The 20,543-nt window shown below is 39.1% G+C and overlaps 1 protein-coding gene and 1 long non-coding RNA gene across 2 annotated transcripts; one reads left to right on the forward strand and one right to left on the reverse strand.

The window, feature by feature from the left end:
* Nucleotides 1-16,042: 16,042 nt before the first annotated feature.
* Nucleotides 16,043-16,714, forward strand: LOC145159227 (uncharacterized). Its single transcript, XR_013737559.1, has 3 exons — nucleotides 16,043-16,176; nucleotides 16,323-16,352; nucleotides 16,453-16,714. It is a non-coding gene; the product is annotated as an uncharacterized LOC145159227 (long non-coding RNA).
* A 60-nt stretch (nucleotides 16,715-16,774) lies between these two features.
* Nucleotides 16,775-20,236, reverse strand: LOC145159226 (putative disease resistance protein RGA3). Its single transcript, XM_079078161.1, has one exon. The coding sequence runs from the start codon at nucleotides 20,192-20,194 to the stop codon at nucleotides 16,919-16,921; it is 3,276 nt and encodes a 1,091-aa protein (XP_078934287.1). The 5' UTR covers nucleotides 20,195-20,236; the 3' UTR covers nucleotides 16,775-16,918.
* Nucleotides 20,237-20,543: the final 307 nt, after the last annotated feature.

The following is a 20,543-nucleotide window of genomic DNA, read 5'->3' on the forward strand; positions in this document are numbered from 1 at the left end:
CTGTTGGATTAGGTGTCTAAGCCCATAACTATAATTGGTATGTACTTGAATTGATAGCAGCACAGTCCTTTTGGTTTGCCCTCAAACCTAGCAACCGGACAAGGAAATTATGAAAGGAGAGATATTGATTTATTATAAGATTAATAAATCAATATAAATGATTTATTAATATGTTAAAAGATTAATATATTAATTAGGAATCATTATGTTTAATTAATAGTTAGCCAGAAATTAATCAGAATTAATTTTGGGGTTAAAAGTATTAATTATAAAGTGTAGGGACTAGTTTGTAATTATCAGATAGTTGAGTGGAAGGCTCTAGAACTTCCTTGGAAGGAGGTGGACGAAATCTATAGGGGAAACCCTAAGGATTTCGTCCAAGGGGGCTTGGATAAGGCCTTGGATTGTCTTAGGCCCCAAGCAAAGGAGTATTAGGGTTTTCCCTAAACCCTAGATCCCTCAGCTATATAAGGAGCCTCCCAGCTCCTAAAATCGGACCACTCCTTCTTTGAAGAAACCCTAGGGCCGAAAATGCATACTCCCTCTACCCTCTCTCCTTCAAGTTTCCTTCTTGCTAGTTCTTGGGTGTGATTCCATTAGAGGCATTACATTTGTGGTGCTAAGCTTCCAAGAAGATCAAGATCAAGATCAAGAGGATTGTCAATTGTTTGCTATAACAATTGAAAGGTATGTAACTTTTAAACCCTAGTTTGTTATTTTCAAAAATAGCCTCTCTCCTCTAGGGTTCTTATTTTGCAATTCAAAGTTATATGTTCAATAGTTAAAACATAGATCCAAAGTAGGTTGCATGTGAACTTAGGAATTGTTTTCTAGTTTATTTGTTTTACCTAAAACCCATCAATTATGTGTGACCGGAAGGTCTTGTGTGTATGATGAAAATGTGATGTATGTTGTATATGTTATATGTTATGATATGAGTATGATGATATGGACTGGAAGGTCAACAGAGTTATGGGATGGAAATCCCCTGAGACACCTGGATCGGAAGATCCCATAGAGCTATGGCCTGGAAAGGCGTATGAGCTGTACGTGGTATTTTGGGGAACTCACTAAGCATTATTGCTTACCGTTTGTATGTTATGTGTTTCAGGTACTAGTGATGATCGCGGGAAGGCGCCGGCATGATCAGTACACACTTATGGTGAAGATGTTTTGAGATTCTGGGGTTTTTGATTTGTACTTATGTTATGTAAAAACAATTGATAGACGTTTTTAAGAATTGTGATTGGGTTATTTTTATTAAATTAAAATGAAAAATTGTTTTGAAATTTCACGGTATTACATGAGAATATTCTTTACTGCAGTCCAGTGAGCCTTGCCAGGATTACGCTGATATCTGTTAACCATGCTTAAAGCAAAAGCAACATCAGGACGAGTACAATTCATAGCATACATGATCGAGCCTACAGCGGAAGCATATGGGACTCGACTCATCTTAGCTATCTCTTCATCTATACTCGGGCTCTGAGTTTTACTCAGTCTGCCATTACACTGAATAGGTAAATCTCCTTTCTTGGAATTTTCCATACTGAACCTCTTCAGCACTTTGTCCAAGTAGGTACTCTGACTAAGTCCAATTAGTCATTTACTCCTGTTTCTTAAAATCTTTATCCCGAGGATATAGACAGCTTCTCCTAGGTCTTTCATAGCGAAACACTTCCCAAGCCAGGATTTCACTTCCTGCAAGGTTGGGATGTCATTTCCTATGAGCAGTATGTTATCCACATACAGTACCAAAAAGCTAACTATACTCCCACTAGCCTTGACATATATACAAGATTCATCTTCACATCTCGAAAAGCCAAACTCTTTGACTTTCTCGTCGAAGCAAAGATTCCATCTGCGAGGTGCTTGTTTCAATCCATATATGGATTTTCAAGCTTACACACCCTATTAGGGTATTCTGTACTTACAAAACCCTCTGGCTGAACCATGTAAACATCCTCAGCCAACTTTCCATTAAGGAAAGCGGTTTTGACATCCATTTGCCATATTTCATAGTCATGAAATGCAGCAATGGCTAACAAAACCCTAATAGACTTAATTTTGGCCACTGGTGCAAAGGTCTCATCATAATCAACTCCCGGAGTTTGAGAATAACCCTTTGCAACCAGTCGTGCCTTATAAGTGTGTACATTACCATCCATGTCGGTCTTCTTCTTGAAGATCCATTTGCACCCTACTGTCTTACGACCTGGTACATTGTCAACCAAGTTCCAAACTTGATTGTCATACATGGATTGTATCTCGCTATCCATAGCCTCTTTCCATTTAGCAGACTCAGGGCCTGCCATGGCTTCCGTATAGCTGTTGGGCTCTTCCAGATTTATCAGTGTATTATCACTGATAAGGGTATCACCTTCTGCAGTAATATGGAATCCCTAATAATGCTCAGGTGCATTCCTAACTCTGGTGGAACGCCTCACAGGTATAGACTCTTCAGTCGGCTCAATAGGAGTTTCCTCCTCAGGTTGAGGGCTAGGGTTTGAGGTTTCTTCACCGCTTGACTCTTGAATTTCTTCAAGGTCAACTTGCCTCCCACTGTCTCCTTGGCTTATGAGTTCTCTCTCTCGAAAGACTCCTCTTCTTGCTACAAAGACCACATTCTCACTGGGTCTGTAGAAGATATAACCAAAAGATTTATGTGGGTAGCCGATGAAAATACACCTCTCACTTCGAGGTTCGAGCTTGTCGTGAGTCTCGCGTCTCACGAAAGCCTCACAACCCCAAACCTTGATGTGGTCTATATTTGGAACTTTTCCAGTCCACATCTCGTGAGGTGTTTTGGCAACCTTCTTTGTAGGGACTATGTTAAGGATATGGGCGGCAGTCTCTAAGGCATACCCCCAAAATGAGATTGGTAGCGAAACTCGACTCATCATGGAACGAACCATGTCCAACAAGGTTCGATTGCGCCTCTCAGCTACACCATTCAACTGTGGTGTTCTGGGAGGTGTCAATTGTGAGACTATCCCACATTCCTTAAGATAGTCAAGGAACTCGGTACTAAGATACTCACCACCTCGATCGGATCGAAGCATCTTAATGTTCCTGCACAACTGATTCTCCAATTCTTACTTAAACTCTTTGAATTTATCAAAGGTTTCCGAGTTATGTTTGATTAAGTAGACATATCCATATCTACTAAAATCATCAATTAAAGTCACATAAAAGCGATTAGCATCTCTAGTGGCGGTTCTGAAGGGTCCACACACATCTGTGTGTATGAGATCCAACAAACCTTCAACCCTAGCACAAGTGCCAGTAAAAGGTGACTTTTTCATTTTTCCAAGTAGACAAGATTCACAACTATCATCCGACTTTAGGTCGAATGATTCCAAGACTCCATCCTTTTGGAGTTGGCCTATGCGTTTCTTGCTTATATGTCCAAGACGACAATGCCATAAAGATGCTTTATCTAAGCTAGTGGAAGAATCGATATACAATACATTATTTCCTAAGTTATCTACAATAGATACAGTTTCATACACACCATCACAAGGTAATGCTTTAAAATAAAGAACACTATTATAGAAAGCATCAATACCACCACTTTTATTATCAAAATAAAAGGTGAACCCTTGTTTATACAATGCATGAAAGGAAATAACATTTCTTGCCATTTCTGGCGAATAAAAATATTTATTCAAGTCTAATGTAAATCCACTATCTAGTAACAAGGAATAAACTCCAATCTTGGTGACAGGTGAAACTTTCCTATTCGCCATGATTAGGTTTATCTTTCCATGTTCCAAATCCTCACTTCTTCTTAGTCCCTGCAAATCAGAACATATGTGAATTACACAACCTGTATCAAGGACCCAAGACTTAGAATGAGGTGAGTTATTTAGACAATATAGTGTATATACCTGCATGGTTGGGTTTTACTTTCCCATCCTTCAAATCTTGCTGGTACTTTGTGCAGTTTCGCTTCTAGTGCGACTTTTCATGGCAATAAAAGCATTCAGCCTCATTAGGGTTAGCAGAAGGAGTGACAAAACCTTTCTTGGTTTTGTTTGAAGATGAGCCTTTAAGGGTCTTACCCTTGGTACCCTTAGAAGGGTTCTTTCTCTTCTTACCTTTGCCATGCCCGATTGCCAAGACATTGGCCGTAGTAGGAGTAGGAGGAGTAGTAACACCCGATTTACCCTTAATACTACTTTCTGCAGTCTTTAAGAATCCTTGAAGTTTACTAAGTGTAACTTCTTCCTTATTCATGTGGTATGTCATTCTAAATTAATCATAACATGAAGGTAAGGAGTGCAAAATGATATCTATTGCTAACTCCTCAGGAAAGTCAACATTCAGTTTCTTCAAGCGATCCACAAACCTTTGCATTTTCTGTAAGTGGGTCTTGAGGGACTCATTGTCCTTCATTTGGGTGGTTATCATGGAGGAGATTATTTCATACCTCTCTTGACGAGCACTTTAATGGTATCGCTCCATCAAGTCCATGTGTATCTCAAAAGGGTAATAGTCCTCATAGGACTTTTGGAGCTCAGCTGTCATTGTGGCAGTCATGATACATGCTACTTTGGTAGCATCCCTTTCATGTGCTTGAAATACGGCAATCTCCTCAGGGGTAGCAGTTGACTCATCAATCTCCTTCAGCTCCCTATCAAGGACATATTCTTTGTCCTCATAGCGAGTGACCATCCTGATGTTTCTGATCCAATCCATGAAATTAGATCCATCAAAGATGACTCTCCCATAAAGGTTCATGAGAGAGAAGGAGCCAGTAGGGTTTAAGCCAGAAGCATTGTTATTGGAAGACATCTGAAATGAAAGAATAAGTTTTGATTAGATTTCAGGATAGTCCTTAATAAAGCACCCAAATGCTATATTAAGGCTAGGACCCAACACAATATTTTATAACTTAGAAGAGGGATGCCGTAATCCAAGCTATAAAATATTTGAAAGTATGTGAATGACGATTCACCAATTTTCACCATAAAACGGAATAAATCTTATTAGGTTTTAATTGGTTTAGAAATGACTAGGTTCTTTAAGATTCATTGAACTTTTCAATGGAATGTTTCAATCTCGAGTGTACCCTTCAAGTTTTGTGACTGGGATGCCGAGGATCACAAAACAAGGTGTGAAGTAACCATGCAAATTACTTGGTACACTTAATGTATTACCCCTCAATTGAAGTGCCGGTTAACCACACACGCTCCAACGATACTGTGATAAACATTAAGTCACCCTTTGCCTACCTTGATAAGTCCAAGTTAGTGTGCCGGTTAACCACACACGCTCCACTAACGACTTAATCAAAGTGCAAAGTGTAACTTCATGGATTAGCACCTTATTCACATTTTCCTAAAGTAACTAAGATTGGGAATTAATAAAAGTTTAGTTACTTTAGTATATTCATAATACTTATTATGAGAATTATAGTCATTGTTCTACCTTTTCGGCTAACGACCCTCCACCGATCAAGGAAGCGGTGGGTGAGAATAGACACCCATTAAGTTGCCATTTTATAGGCAACAACCTTATACCCCCCTTATAGACCGACTTCGTGAATGAGGCCTACTAATGGTAAAACGTCTTTTATCTTATACATATATAATTATTATTCACTTATAATACTATAAAGTATAAGGGTTGAATTTTAATATTTAAAATTCTAAGTGTTGGAACTAAAGTTTTAATTATGACTTTACTTGTTCCAAAACTTGAGGGCAAGTTTTGTAAACTTTCAAAACTTTTCATTTCTCATAACTTATGAGTTTATTAGAGTATTAAAATGAATACTCTTCATTTTCATAACTCTTGTGTTCTTTTAATGGTTTTAATTCAAGTGTGACTCTTGGTTTTCCATAACTTGAGGACAAGTTATGGACTCCATTAAAACACATAATGATCAAGAATTAACTAACATGGAGGTTACAAATAATTCCTATGATCATCTAAATTCATAAGTTCAAGAACATGATTATCAAGAATTTCAAGAATCATAACAAACTTATATAAAACTTTCTAATTTTTAATAATAGCCATTGTAAATGGATTAGCATAAACATTACACCAACTAAAACAAGTTTTAAAACACCAAAACAGTTTAGGGTAATGTTTCTAGTCCATTTCCAACAACATAACTCGAAATTCTGAACACTGCAGCATGTACTCGTCGAGTGCATGAACTGACTCGACGAGTTGCATGCATTTCTTCATGGACTCGTCGAGTCTCCCCTTGGACTCGGCGAGTTCATGCGGGCAGTGAACAAAAAACTGCGTTTTTCAGCTATTTTGCATCAAGTATCAAACACACAAGCCTAGGCTCTGATACCACTGTTGGGTTTTGAGCATTCTAACACTCCTATGGTGTACATGCAACCCTAGAAACCTTGGATCTATGTTTGACTAAGATACATGCAAAATGATTTTCCAAGGTTCATAATCCTATCTAGCATACATGGGGATCTTTTATTCTAATAGTTAGTAAGAATTACATACCTCTTTGTAGCTTGGATTCCTTTGAAACCTTGTGAGCCTAGCACCTTAAGTGTGATGCCTCAAATGCTTCACACAACACCAAGTACAATTGGAATAAACTCTTAAGAGAATAAGAACACTTAGTATTTCGGCTAGCCCTCTTTTATTCACTCTAGTGGCCGAAAATGGTGAAGAATAGCTTCTTTATATAGTATGTTACAATTAGGGTTACACCATGTGAACCCTAATTGTCATGAACTTTCATTTCCATGACCCATGGGTTATGTAACCCCCATGGAGCATCCATGGAGCATCTTATGGGTTTAACCCAACTTGATAATCCATGGAGCCTTGGCCCACTATATAAGTTATGGATGATTGACACAATCAACCCATATATTTAATTAGTCTTCTTTTGATCACATAATTAATTCTAAACTAATTATTGATCAATACTAACTAAATATTATTATTCTTATTATTAATATATTAGAACTTATAATATATTAATAAACCATAAGTGTCTGATTTCTCTCATTTAGTCTATCCAAGTGCATGATGCCATGCAACCCAAATGGACCATGCCGGGTCGGGTCAAGTACATACCAAATATAGTTATGGACTTAGACACTATATCCAACAATGTTTCCATTGCAGTCAGAGGGGCCACAAGAAGGCCCAATGTCCGAGTTTGCATTCAGCAGGACAGGTGATAACGCCTGCCCCTGCAACCATGAGGATCACCGACGGCCGTCAGGGCCGGGCAGAGATGCCTGCAGCGAGGAGTAGGGCGTATCAGTTGGTTTCAGATGAGGCGTGAGAAGCCCGATGTGTCAGGTACATATCTTCTTTCATTTCTCTATCAGCTTATGATATGGTCTTATTGTTATGGTTCTGCATCGGTATTGATATGGATACTTCGGAATTTTGCGGCCTGCTGGCGATTGATTTATATGCCATCTGCATACCTTGGATGTTAGAATGATAGTTGGAGATCGTCTCCTTTAGAGTGGGTTACTTAGGATGCATTATCTGTAGCATGCCTGTGAGGGGCTTGGTAGTGCCTCGCTAGTTCGGGAAGGTGTCGATTAGAGATGGATCGGTTAGATTCCCAGTTGTGGTAAGTCGGGTTTTCAGCGAAGTGACCAGGGGATGGTAGGAAGATTTGGGAAATTCTTCTGAGTTGTGAGCTGTGAGGAACTAGTCAAGTCGAAGTGGGGGAGAGCTATCCGTGTGGCCAAGGATAGAAGTAAGTACAAGATTGGGGTGGTTTCCCAGTCTTGTTAAGGAAGGAAGCAACTCAAGTGGCTGTTTGGATGGAGGATCAGGTTAGTTGGGAGTTGGAGAAACTTTCCAACCTTGAGTTTGTGTATTCATGTCTAGCGGGTGACTGGTTCGGGAAAACCAGGTCGCAGAGCCTTCCCCAGGTGCGAGTTTAGGCGGGATATAAGACTGTGGGGTAGCCGCAGTACTCCCCAACAGCAAGTCGTGAGGAGAGTGATGTAAGACTGCGGATAAGCCGTAGCGTTCATTAGCAGTTTAGTTCGAGGAGTGTGGGCGGAGGCCCGTATCTCCTAGTTCGCGGAGTGTGGGCGGAGGCCCGTATCTCCTAGTCAGCTATGGAGATCAGGAAAGGCTAAGTCGTTGAGGTTTAGTATGGAGTTGGCCTGCATAGCCCTTGTTAGGTGAGGCCACTCCAGTATGCACAGTTGGGTGAGACCCGTATGTTAGCAACAGTATAGGAGAGACCTGGGAGCAGGATTGCTCAGTAGTATGGTTTGGGTGAGACCCGTGGGCGAGGCCCGTGCGACAGTAGTTAGGCAGGTGAGACTAGAAGGGAGGACCGCTCTAGGATATAGTCGGGTGAGACCCATGGGCGAGGCCCGTGAGATTATAGCAGCACAGGTGGGACCTGGTAGGGACCTTAGGGTCAAGATAGGGGATCGAGGATCCCAAGACTTGTAGCCCCAGAGTGGCAGGATAGATAGAGCAGTTTAGATAGCCGAAGTTTCTTCAGAAGTCGCTGGGAGCGACTAAGAGATTGTGCTAGTTGTAGTAACCGGTGAGTATCCGGTAACCCAGTTATCGGCATAATTTGTAGAGGGACCAGGGTGGCCTCGGTCCATTCGGAAGGCGGATGAGAAATGGCAGGACTTTAAGGCAGGGAAGAGACGATAGAGAAGTATGGTGCGGGACAACTAATTGACCGAGGAGTGCTACGCCTCTCGTAGCAGGGTTGAATAATCTCAGAGGGAAGGGTTTGACCCTGTTCCGCAGCTCTCGTTGGAGTCTAACCGTTATAGGGATGAATCTTTTACTCGAAGGATTATCTGATCCATACGATGGGCTGGGTGCTCAGCGCTAGGTTATTGTAGCCTGAAGTGTTCGGTAGGTATCGGCAGTAGTGACCAGCACTGGGAGTGGCTGGAGTAATGGGTACCGCGAAGGATATGTCCTTCATAGTGATGGGGGAAATGATTACTTATGGAACGTTGCCTTGGGAAGGCCAGTAAACGCGCAAGGAATAAGGGGGTGCACCCCTATGGGTGTTCAACATAAGTACTCGGGGAGTACCGGAAGGATTGTCAGTTGAGTGAGTTGTGTGCTCAGGATTGGTGGGATTAGAGTGCACTTGAGGATTGATATCTTCAGGGACTAGTTTTATTCTGGGTAACCGGGCGGAAGGTCCATGGAAGTGGTCGGCCGGAGTTATATTCATCAGGCGAGGGTGATGCGAGCGGATTGCAGGACAGATGGCCGTAGCGGACTTTGAGGACAAAGTCTAGTATAAGTGGGGGAGAGTTGTAACACCCAGAATCAGAAAGACCAAGAAAAGAAAATGAGAAGCTCTAGGTCAAGAGTCAACTCGTCGAGTCCAGGGAGGAACTTGACGAGTCTGAGCGGGATCCGGGGCATAGAATAAGTGACCGACTTGGCGAGTCGGCTAGTGGAATCGGCGAATCTGGTCTGGACGAGAAAAACCCTAATCCCGGGGATTGTGTCCTATTTAAAGAACATTACATCCCTTTCCCAGCCTCTTTACTCCCCTTTTGAGATCCAGAAACCCTAAATCGTGAGTGAGAGTCCTTGGAAGCAATTTTGGAGCTTAGATAAGGGGGTTTTGTGAAGAGATATTGAAGATCAAGAAGCTTGGAGCAAGGGGCTTTGTAAAGAGTTGGATTGTTCTTCAGTGGGAAGTCATCCTTGAGGTAATAAGCTGTTGCTTTGGCTTTATTGCAATTAGATCTATTCTTGAATGAGATTTTGGGGTTATTTTGGTAAGATTGAGATCTATTTCGGGTTTGGGACTTAGATCTGAGGTTGCTACTTCAGATCTAGGGTTGTGAGGGTCCAGAAGGTCATAAAGCTTATGTCAATGAGTTAGTGGTGAAGCCCCTTTGTCTTAAACCCTAGCCCTAGAGTGTTTTGGGCCTTTAGCTCCTTAGTTTCATGTAAAGTTTGCAACTTTACGTGAGGGTTAGACTTTAGAAGAGTGGATCTATGGGTTGGAGCCCCTGCATGGCTCGAAAAGCCACTGTATGGATTGAGAGCTGAATAGACTCGACGAGTCACATGGGTGTACTCGGCGAGTTGTATGAACATGAGCATGGACTCGGCGAGTTGAAGAAAAACTCGACGAGTCTGTTGAAGATTGCCTTGGACTCGGCGAGTCTGTTCTTAGACTCAGCGAGTCTGGTCACAGAACATCAACCTTTTCTGGTTAAGACGCAGATCAGTGAGTTGGGTGGTGACTCAGTTAGTTGGACAAGATAGGACTCAGAGATCGTTGAACTCGACGAGTCTTGGGGTGACTCGGCGAGTTGAGTCGTATTTTGAGAGTTTCTGAGTTTAAGAACTCGGCGAGTCTATGCGTTGACTCGGCGAGTCGAGTCAACTGGAAGGTTGACTTTGACCAGGACTTTGACTTTGACCATAGTTGACTTAGTTTGACTTCTAGAGTTTAGTTTGGAGCTAAGTGTTATATTGATATTAGTAGCTCGGGGAGCTAGTGGAGCAGCGTCAGAGAGTTGTTGGACGACAGCTAGAGGGTTATCAGCAAAGTTCAGCAGTGCATGTGAGTTTCCCTTTGTGTGAATGGGTCTATGGCCACAATGCCGGCCCATGTAGTTATGAGTAGGAAGACCCGGGGGTTAGCCCTAGGCACAGTATGCTAGTATGACATTCGGGACTAAGGTCCAATGTTAGCGGGCGGGTGCCCAAGGAATGGTTTGTATGATAGTTATACTTGTTGTCTGTGTGATACATGTATGTGCCTGGTAGGGAGGTGAGTGTGGGCGAGGTCCCGTATCTCACCAATAGCAGAGTGTGGACGGTGTTCCATACCTCATTAGCAGTAGAGCAGGGGCGAGGCCCAAGTAAGGAAAAGAGTGAGAGTGGGATGGGGCCGTATCTCACTGTCAGTAGGAGCGTGGACGGGGTTCCATGATTCATCAGTAGCAGGACAGGGGCGAGGACCAAGATAGGCGAGGCCTTAGCATAGTAATCCAGTAGAGTATGTTAGTTATGTGTTGTGATATGATTGTATGCTAGTATATGTTAGCGGGCGGGGCCCGGAGACAGGCGGGGCCTAAGTAAAACAGATCTGTACGCCGAGCGGGGCTCGAAGCGAGGCGGGGCCTGGTGGCGAACGGGGTCCGATAGCGGGCGAGGCCCAATGTAGCGGGCGGGAGCCCAGTATGTGGTATGTGCTCAACGTTGTGTATGGCATGTATGGATCAGTAGATGTGTATGGTATGCGGTAGGTTGGGGAACTCACTAAGCTTGGTGCTTACGGTTTTCAGTTTTGGTTTCAGGTATTCAGTTTTCAGAAGAGGAGCTTGGGAGGGTTGCAGTGCACACACCATGACAAGTTAGCCTGGGATGTTTACTCTGATAATTAAACAAGTGTTTTGGAAATGAAACTATGATTTGTCATATAAACCCTTTTTGTATGTTTGAATGACTTAACACTTTGAATTAGTATTGTTTTTTTTAAAAAGAAATTTTTGGACTCGAAATTTGGGATGCAATCGTGGGTTTACTTCAAGTTTTCTCTACTTCCTTTCACAAAAAGGTATAAAAGTCTGCATTGGCACTCTCATTCGTTGAGGACTTTTCACAAACACTTTAAAGGCAGAATATTTAAGACCAAATTCTGAAGGTATACCTACAATATACAAGATCAGCAATAGAAATAAGTTGACAAACATTTTATTATAAAAGATTTGAAATCGGGTTAACTTTATTTGGGAGATTACATCAAGCCTAACATGTTCAAGTTAATTATTGAGTACAAGCTAAAGAATCAAGAAAAATTGAACCTGAGAATTAATAGAAACTTGAAAAGCAATTGAAAATCAAATTGTTCAACTGATGTAGTGAATAGAATGTCGGCTACGAAGGAGATAAGAATCAAACCTCACCCTAATGGTGTTTAATTGGTTTTACATTATTCGGTTATACCCCTGTCTTCAAATTGAACCCCTTCCTCTTCAAGATTCGTGTTGAAGCTATCTCTAATCAAACATCCATCGGTGTTCAAACTGAAACGAAGATATGGAAGATGAAGGCTGATTGAAATGGTTTAGATTGATGACAGCAGACGGACATGATGGCAGGAAACGAAGGTGAAGGACTAGGTCAAATATATTTACTTTATTTCCACAATTTTAGGATTTCAATTAAAAGATTTCCTTAATTAAAAGTACAAAAGGTCCAAAATACCCTTTAATGATTTATTTAATTATTTATTATTTCTTGAATTCTCATTGGTGCATTTAGGAACACAATATTTATTGGAAACATTTGAACCTATATATATATACACACACACACACACTTATATATATATATATATATATATATATATATATATATATATATATAGGGAAAAGTGAATATACCCTTAAGGGTATATAAGCTTAGGTACCCAAACACACCATAATACGTTGTTTTGTTTGATATATCCATCATAATATTCTTAAACTTCAACTACTAACTTGATTTACTTTCAAGATTTTCGAAATTTCACTATTACCTTTCTCTTACATCACATCTTTTTTCCGAACACCTACTAAGCTATATATATTGTAGTTGAAAATGAAAATTACGTAAGAGGAAGATAATCGTGTAGTTTATAAAAATCTTGGAAGTAAATCAAGTTAGAAGTTAAATTATAAGAGCATTGGACAATTAGAATGTATTATATGATACAAAACGACAGAGTATGATGAGTTTGGGTACCTAAGCTTATATACCCTTAAGGGTATATTCACTTTTCCCATATATATATATATATATATATATATATATATATATATATATATATATATATATATATATATATATATATATACACACACACACACACACACACACACACACACACACACACATTTTATAGTTTTAGTCATGGGTGGTCATGGTTGTTGGCTATGTTTTCTTGAAGTAAAAGTTGTAATGAATTTATATTTGAAAAGAAGACTTAATGTTGGTTTGCAAGTCTTTTGCTTGAAATTGATAATAACTCGTGTTAGGAAGGTTGTCGATCTATCAATAAAAACAAAGCAGAGACCTACTTAATACACCAATTTTAGATTATTTAGACGTATAGTTGCCACATAGATCACACTTCAATTAAGTTGCTAAATGCAATATTGTAATAATCGATGTCACTTTCCAAGTAGTTCGTAAAGGGCCAAAATATTATCCAAAAGTTTTAGTGTGAAAGAAATTTAGAATCGATTGTACCTCATCTTGTTGGATACTTGGACACACCTTCTAATTACTTTATTAGCACAATGCTTCCACATAGGGATGTTAAACCCCCCCTCCCCGGTGAGAACCCGACCCCGCAAACTCTCATTTCTGTACGAGGGGTATTTTTACAATGTTTTTGGTTCAAGGGTGGGGAGTTCCGTCCCGAATACCTGTGAGGGGCTTAAAATAATTATCATATATTTAATTATTTTATTTATAAAAAATATTAAACTTAGATTTCCCATTGTGTAATATATGTTGTGTCTTTAAATAGTTAATATAATATGTAAGGCTAATAGAAATAAACGGGATAAAAATAAAATAAATAAGGTTAATTGAGAGAATTCGAGCCAAACGGGGGAAACGGGGAAGTGAGGAAACAGAGAAATGGGGACAGGATCGGTGGCGGTCTTGGAATTCAGGGGTGGATCGGGGTCATGGGATACATGCGAATTTGGGGATGGGGGAGGCTATTTCTCTCCCGTTTGATTCTGTTGACATCCCTACTTCCACAACGATGACTCGTCCCAAGTGTACCTCTTTGCCTCCTTTTCGATTTTATCTTTTGCACTCGAGTGATATTAGACGGAAATTATTTAGCAACCAAATAGTTTACTATGTCAACAAACCAATGAGGTGTTTGACCCACGAAAATTGAAAACCTAAGGTTAGGAAAAACCCCTAAAACCCCATTATATTTGAAATCTAAGGTTAATATTTTTTAGAAATAAAATACACAACATATGGATGGAATTGAAAACCTAAGGTTAGGAAAAACCCATTATAATTGAAAACCTAAGGTTAATATTCCATAAAGTACTTGATATGTTGATGTTTAATTGAGTTTTCTTCTATAATTCCATCCATATATCAACTCTAAAAAATCAACTAACTTGTAGTTGTGAGATTTAAGCTACTGATGGACATTTTAAGAATTTTTTATTTTAACCCTATAGATTTCAAATACAATGGGATTTTAGGGGTTTTTTCCTAACCTTAGGTTTTCAATTTTAGGATTTAGTACTAACCATAATATTAATACTAAATCCTAAAATTGAAAACCTAAGGTTAGGAAAAACGCCTAAAATCCCATTATATTTCAAATCTATAGGGTTAAAATAAAAAATCCTTAAAATGTCCATCAGTAGCTTAAATCTCACAACTACAAGTTAGTTGATTTTTGAGAGTTGATATATGGATGGAATTATAGAAGAAAACTCAATTAAACATCAACATATCGAGTAATTTATGGATTTGAAATCATTACACAAACCCTAGACATAAATGAGAAGAAATGGAGAAGGGAATCTACTTTTAAGCTAGGATTTGAAGTGAGTTGACCATGGCTTCAATAACTTAATGTTAGATCATGAAAATCAACATGGAAATGGAGGAAAGTTGCTCATGGAGAAGCTTTTAGGGTTTGAAATCATGAATGAGGGGGAAAGGGGGTGGGAAGAATGATGTAGAGGTTCTTTAAGTTCCATAATTCAACATTTAACCCACAGAGTTTTTTAATTTATCACTTAATTATTTATTTATTTTAAATATTATAAATATATATTTTTTCACTAAAAATAACCAAAACTTATATCCCATTTTGAAAATGTGACATTCTTAATCTGAAACTCATGGTGAAAAAGTTACAATCATAAATCATGTTCTTGGTTTGCACCATCCATCTCCACGACTCACCTTATTTGGTTCTAGTTGACTCATCCCCAAAAATTTATTAGTTAAGAATGTTTCTACATCAGTGAAACACGAACCACTTATAAAATAGGATGGTCAACGTTTGTTGCTAAATCTTGCTGACCAAAGTTTGTTGTTGAGTTTGGTTTCGGCTATTTGGTTCATCTACACAATTGCTTACCCAAAGTTCGTTGCTAAAACTGGATACATCGTTGATACAATATAATGGTGGTGTTTCATTCATATACATTTGGGCCTCATAAATTCTTTGATCGATTTCGTTTTGGAGGATTTGGATTTTAATGTTGTTGGTGTTTGTATGTTTTGCTAAGGGATGATCTAATTTTGTATTGGAAATCATCATCGATCTTAAAAGAAAAGACTGTATTATTTTACAAAAAAGTAATAGACCTTTAGATGAAAGAAGAAAATAAATTTTATAAAATGGGGCTTATGAGGATAGCTCAGGAAATAAATACAATTAATGTTAATTAAAATGAAAAATGTTGTGGTTGGGAGATAAGTGGGCTCTAAAGATCATTACTTAAGTGAATAACTCATTTTTTTAGAACCGGCAAATAGATAGAGGGTAACCCGACCCGATGGATCAGGAATGCCTAGCGGGCCACCAAGAGGGGCACCACTCACCACCAAAGGGAACGAAGAATCGAACCCACGCCAATCCAGGGAAAATCCCCCAAATGTGCTCAGCCAAGAATCGAATTCTTGGCCTCACCCACTGAGGCCTATAACCCAGGATGCATCACAACCAGCTAGGCTGGCAATCACTTGCAGTGAATAACTCATTGTTGTTTAAATTTTGTAATATTTAAGGGTCTATGATTGTTTATAAAAGAAGATGGACCACGACTATTTGCAAAATTAAACTCAAAGTTAAAACTTCGTTTAGTAATGTCTTGGAAGGGAAACATATTCTTTTTATAAGATTAAAAACTGACCATACCATAAACGGATTAGTTTAATATATATTTGCAGGGAAAAGGTAAATCAGTAAAAAAAATAATAATAAATAAAAATTAAACTCATTTCTTATAGCGTTGGCATTTCATCGAACATATGGTCTCCCCCAGTTCCCCGTCACATTGGATTCAACCTTGATATTCAACTAAATACTTATAAATCCTTTTATCCCTCTTTACATTTTCGTAGAAAAAGATGCAGGGCTTTGCAAAATGTAGACTTATACATATAGCTCGAGCTTCAATACTCACATCGATTGCAGAGAGTTCAGTGCTTTCAGAGGTAGCTTCTCTGGTTCCGATTTTAAGTTTGAATCACCTTTTACTATTGGATCATTCCTTTTAAAATTAACAGTATGTAACGATTACTTATTTTATGAAGTTTAATTTGATTGAAGTGATTCCTTGTGTTTATAATGTTTTCTACAGAACAAAGATGACCATTTTACCATTACACAGGTATGTATATTGACGTCTTTGGCTGTATATATATCTGATTCTTTAAAAGACTCGTTTTTTTTAAACTTTAATCTTCAAAACTTACACTTCTGATTTCTAGTGATGAATTTAATCAACCGAATTACCAGTGATGAAGTATATGTAAACCTCATTCTGCAGCAACCCATGAAGAAAATACACGATTAATATCGATTTAATTACCAAACATATTGCAGAGTAGATTCCTCTCCCACTAGACTGAAGTTTAGAAGTGTTGATTATTTTAGCAGATAAAGCCAGAGTATGTGAGTGGTTTGGCTTGCTCCTGACAATGCTATTTTTGTTTATGTTGAATAATGGTACAGAAAAATCTAACCATCTAATCACGGTTACATATGGTTACTATTTTTTTTCTTCCTGAAATAATGACTTGCACTCTGTAATCATGCTATATATGTTTGCATGTTATACAATTAATCAAAACAAAATTATCACAAATCCATCATTAAATTTACAATAATCAGTCACAAGTCACGACTAATATTAATGTACTTAAAGAAAATCCAAGGCCCTAAATGAAACGACCCCTATCGTCGCACACCCTGTACATGCCGAAGGACGGCCTTGTTTATGTACACCCTTGAATGATTTAAACTGACAAAATCTGCTTCACACGGTGCTCTCCATTTAACCTTGTCTTTATTTAACCCTTTGCAAACAGTGAAACACATTTCTCGAATAGATGACATTTTGGTTAACCATATAGGCAGTTCTTTTATTCCAAAGCAATCTACGCATAACCGAGTCAGCAACGTGAGGTGTTGTATTTCTTCTGGCATCAACTCCCAGTGATCACAACCCCACAGTTCCAATGAGTGAAGGTGGTTCCTTAACTTTTCGATGCCTTGGAGACTTGGGAAAGAATCGAGCTCCTTGGAGAACGGACCAAGTATCAACTCATTCAAGAAGGCATAACAATTAAACATTTTGCAAGGCAATGTCTGCAGTTCGTAGCAATGTTTAATTTGCAAAGTCTTCAAAGAATGACACTGGTTGGGCAAATTGGTTATTTCTGTAAGACTTTGGCAATAGGAAATTTCTAATGATACGAGAGATGTGAGGCCTTGTATGCTTTTAATGTACTCCAGACCTGTGCAGTCACATATCCTTAAGGACACAAGAGGATGGGGATGGCATTCATCTAAAAGAATAATCTTTGGGCAACTCTCGATTTCCAAACTCTCGAGGATAGGCGATATCATTTTTGAACTGTTGGTTTCTCCGTCTATCCACTTTTCCAGTCTTTCCATACGTATTAGTTTGAGTGATCTCAACGATGGAGACAGAGGCTTCATTGATCCAGTAACATCGGAACTCTTTAAAAATGTCAAGTTGTCCATTTCCATTAACAGCAGCTCCCGAAGATGTGGTAGGTGCTCAAGTGTCGGAAGAGAGAGGCAGCTGCTACATCCATATAATGTGATTGACACGAGCTTGTCAAGGGGAGTCCATTTCCCGTCAATATTGATTGCCATCTTTGTTACCCAATTTGGAAAATGATCACTAGAAAATTTGTAAATTCTCAACATTTTCACATCTCTAGGGGGTTGCAAGCCTTCCAATACTTCCTTGTCGTTTCTGTTGGCACCTCCATTGCTACTCCAATTGAATTCAATATCGTATAATTTTCTTTTTCCGGATAATTCTGCCTTAACAGAATCCTCTTTGCTTCCCACATTTTCTAGATCGAAAATACGAAGCTTTCCGCTAAGGTTATTCAAATAGCGTAGCACTTCAATACCGTGTCCCTTCCTTTTAAGCACTGTGAAGGTAGGCAATTTTCGAAGAGAAATCAATTGTCCCAAGATATTGGCGGGAATGTCTACGTCACACACGAAATATCTCAGGCTTATCAAATTTCTCATGGCTTCTGGAAACTGCTTAAAGACAAAAGAGCGCAACCTCAGAGTTTGCAAGTGGTATAATTTACCAATAGATGCAGGAAGAACATGGATCATTGTCTTTGACAAATCAAGATACCTAAGATGCACCAACCCTCCGATTGAATCGTCTAACTCCCATATAGTATTCCCTTGGAGTTTTAGGATTCGAATGCACTTGAGTCGTTGAAATGAAAATTCCATCATATTTAATTCTTTGACAAACAACGTATGCAAAGTTCTACCCACCATATCCCATTCAATGAACATAGAAACCTTGGCTTCAAATTCAATGATCTCGTTGTGTTTGTTGTAAACAGCGAGATGCTTGAGCTGCTTAACCTTATCGACACGAGAAATATCATCATTCACTGCACACCCGACACATAAGCCTTCTTGTTTGGAAAAAAGAGATAATGAAAGATCATGTAACAGATCATGCATGCTACAATGAGTGATGTGACCATACTCATCCCTTATAACATCTTGGAACAATGAATTGCTGACCAGAATTTGAAAAATATCATTTCCAACGTCCTCCATCTCATTGCTTCCTGTATCATCTGCTTGAACCAACCCTAAAGCCATCCAAAGTTGGATCAGTTCTTCCCTTTCCATGAATGTATCTTTCTCAAAGATGGAACAGTATGCAAAACATTGCTTGGAGATAGATAGTCTAGGCATATTATCTATGCTCAGTTCCAAACTCTTTTGAACTCTCTCCCTTTCATCTTCTAGATCCCAAATGTCGCTATTTTTGATGGCCAACCACTTCTCTGGGTCACTGTAATTCTGCAACACGCCTCCTATTACCTTCACTAGCAAAGGCAAACCACGGCATTTTTTCACAATATCACGTCCTATCTCCTCCAATTCAGGTTGTGGTGATTGTCCTGCTAGAAAAGCCCTCTCTTTAAAGATGTACCAACAATGATCATCAGAAAGACTTTTCAAAAGACATGAATCGATTTTCATAGCCTTAGTTCCAATGTCAAGTTTTCGGGTCGTGACAAGAACGCCACTTCCAGTTTCTGACTTTATCATCATCATATGACTCTTAAATTCTTCCCAATGTGATCTCTCTTCGTCCCAAACGTCATCCAGAACTAGCAAATATCTTTTTGATCCCAACTTCACTTCAAGAGCACTAATTAAATTGCCCATTTCAACCGACTTAGGTGCCCGTCCTGCAAGAATTTCATAGATCTTTGCCAGAAGTGTCTTGATATCAACCTTAACTGACACACATACCCACGCTTTAACATCAAAGTGTTGCTGGATTTTTGGATTATTGTAGACAGACTTAGCCAGAGTGGTCTTACCCATCCCGCCCATTCCCACAATAGGAACAATCGTAAGCATTTCTTCTTTTCTGGATTCGGTTAAAAGGTGTATGATGTGCTCTTCATCCTCCTCCCTCCCAACAATTTTGAATTTCTCTAAATTTGGGACAGTCTGGGGGTATGGACGATCTGGAACAACAGGGCCAGGTTGTTCATCTTTTAGTGTTAACTCATTGGCGAGCTTATTGATTTGAGACAACTTTTCGTTAATATTTTTTATTTTCTTACCTATTTCTCTACGAAATGAAAGCTTTTTCATGCTTGGGAGAGAGGGTACCTTTCTATGCACCCGGTCTCGATTCTTTACCTCACGCCTCAGCATATCGTAGTCAACCTCATCTAACACGTCATCAGCTTCACCAACCACATCTTTTAGCTGTTTCAGCCACTCCATCACACCATGTTTTTGACCTTTCTCATTCTCGGCATCTTGTAATTTGGCACGAATCATTTTCAAGGTCTGTTCAAGAGTGTGTAACTTCGTTTTGTAACCCAAAACAAGGGCGATTTCGTTGGCAGCTAACGATGCCACTTTTTTTAGGATTGCGTCGGCAGCAACAGAGACTAAAGCGTCAGCCATTTTCAAGATCGAGGGAATGTGTGTGTGAAATGAATAGACGAGCTTATCTATTTAACAAGAATAAGAATAGAATATTATATAATTATAGGAGGGGCATACGTATTGGATATAGGTGGGTGAGAATATAATTAGCCATTTAGAAATGTAATGAATGAAGGTTGCAAACTGCCCCCATGAGCTCAACAAACGATACTGCCTGTATTAAACATGCGTAGCTACCACTGATCCACCAATTAACTTTCTTTGTCGTTATTGAAAACTCATATAAATTGGTTTCTGTTAAAAATAATATATCAATTTTTAGTATTTAAAATTACTGTTCATGCATTGTTTTATTATTTAAAATCAC

The sequence above is a fragment of the Lactuca virosa genome, chromosome 2 (assembly GCF_052849685.1).
Source record: "Lactuca virosa cultivar CGN04683 chromosome 2, Lactuca_virosa_CGN04683_v6, whole genome shotgun sequence".
In the NCBI taxonomy this organism is placed as follows: Eukaryota; Viridiplantae; Streptophyta; class Magnoliopsida; order Asterales; family Asteraceae; genus Lactuca; species Lactuca virosa.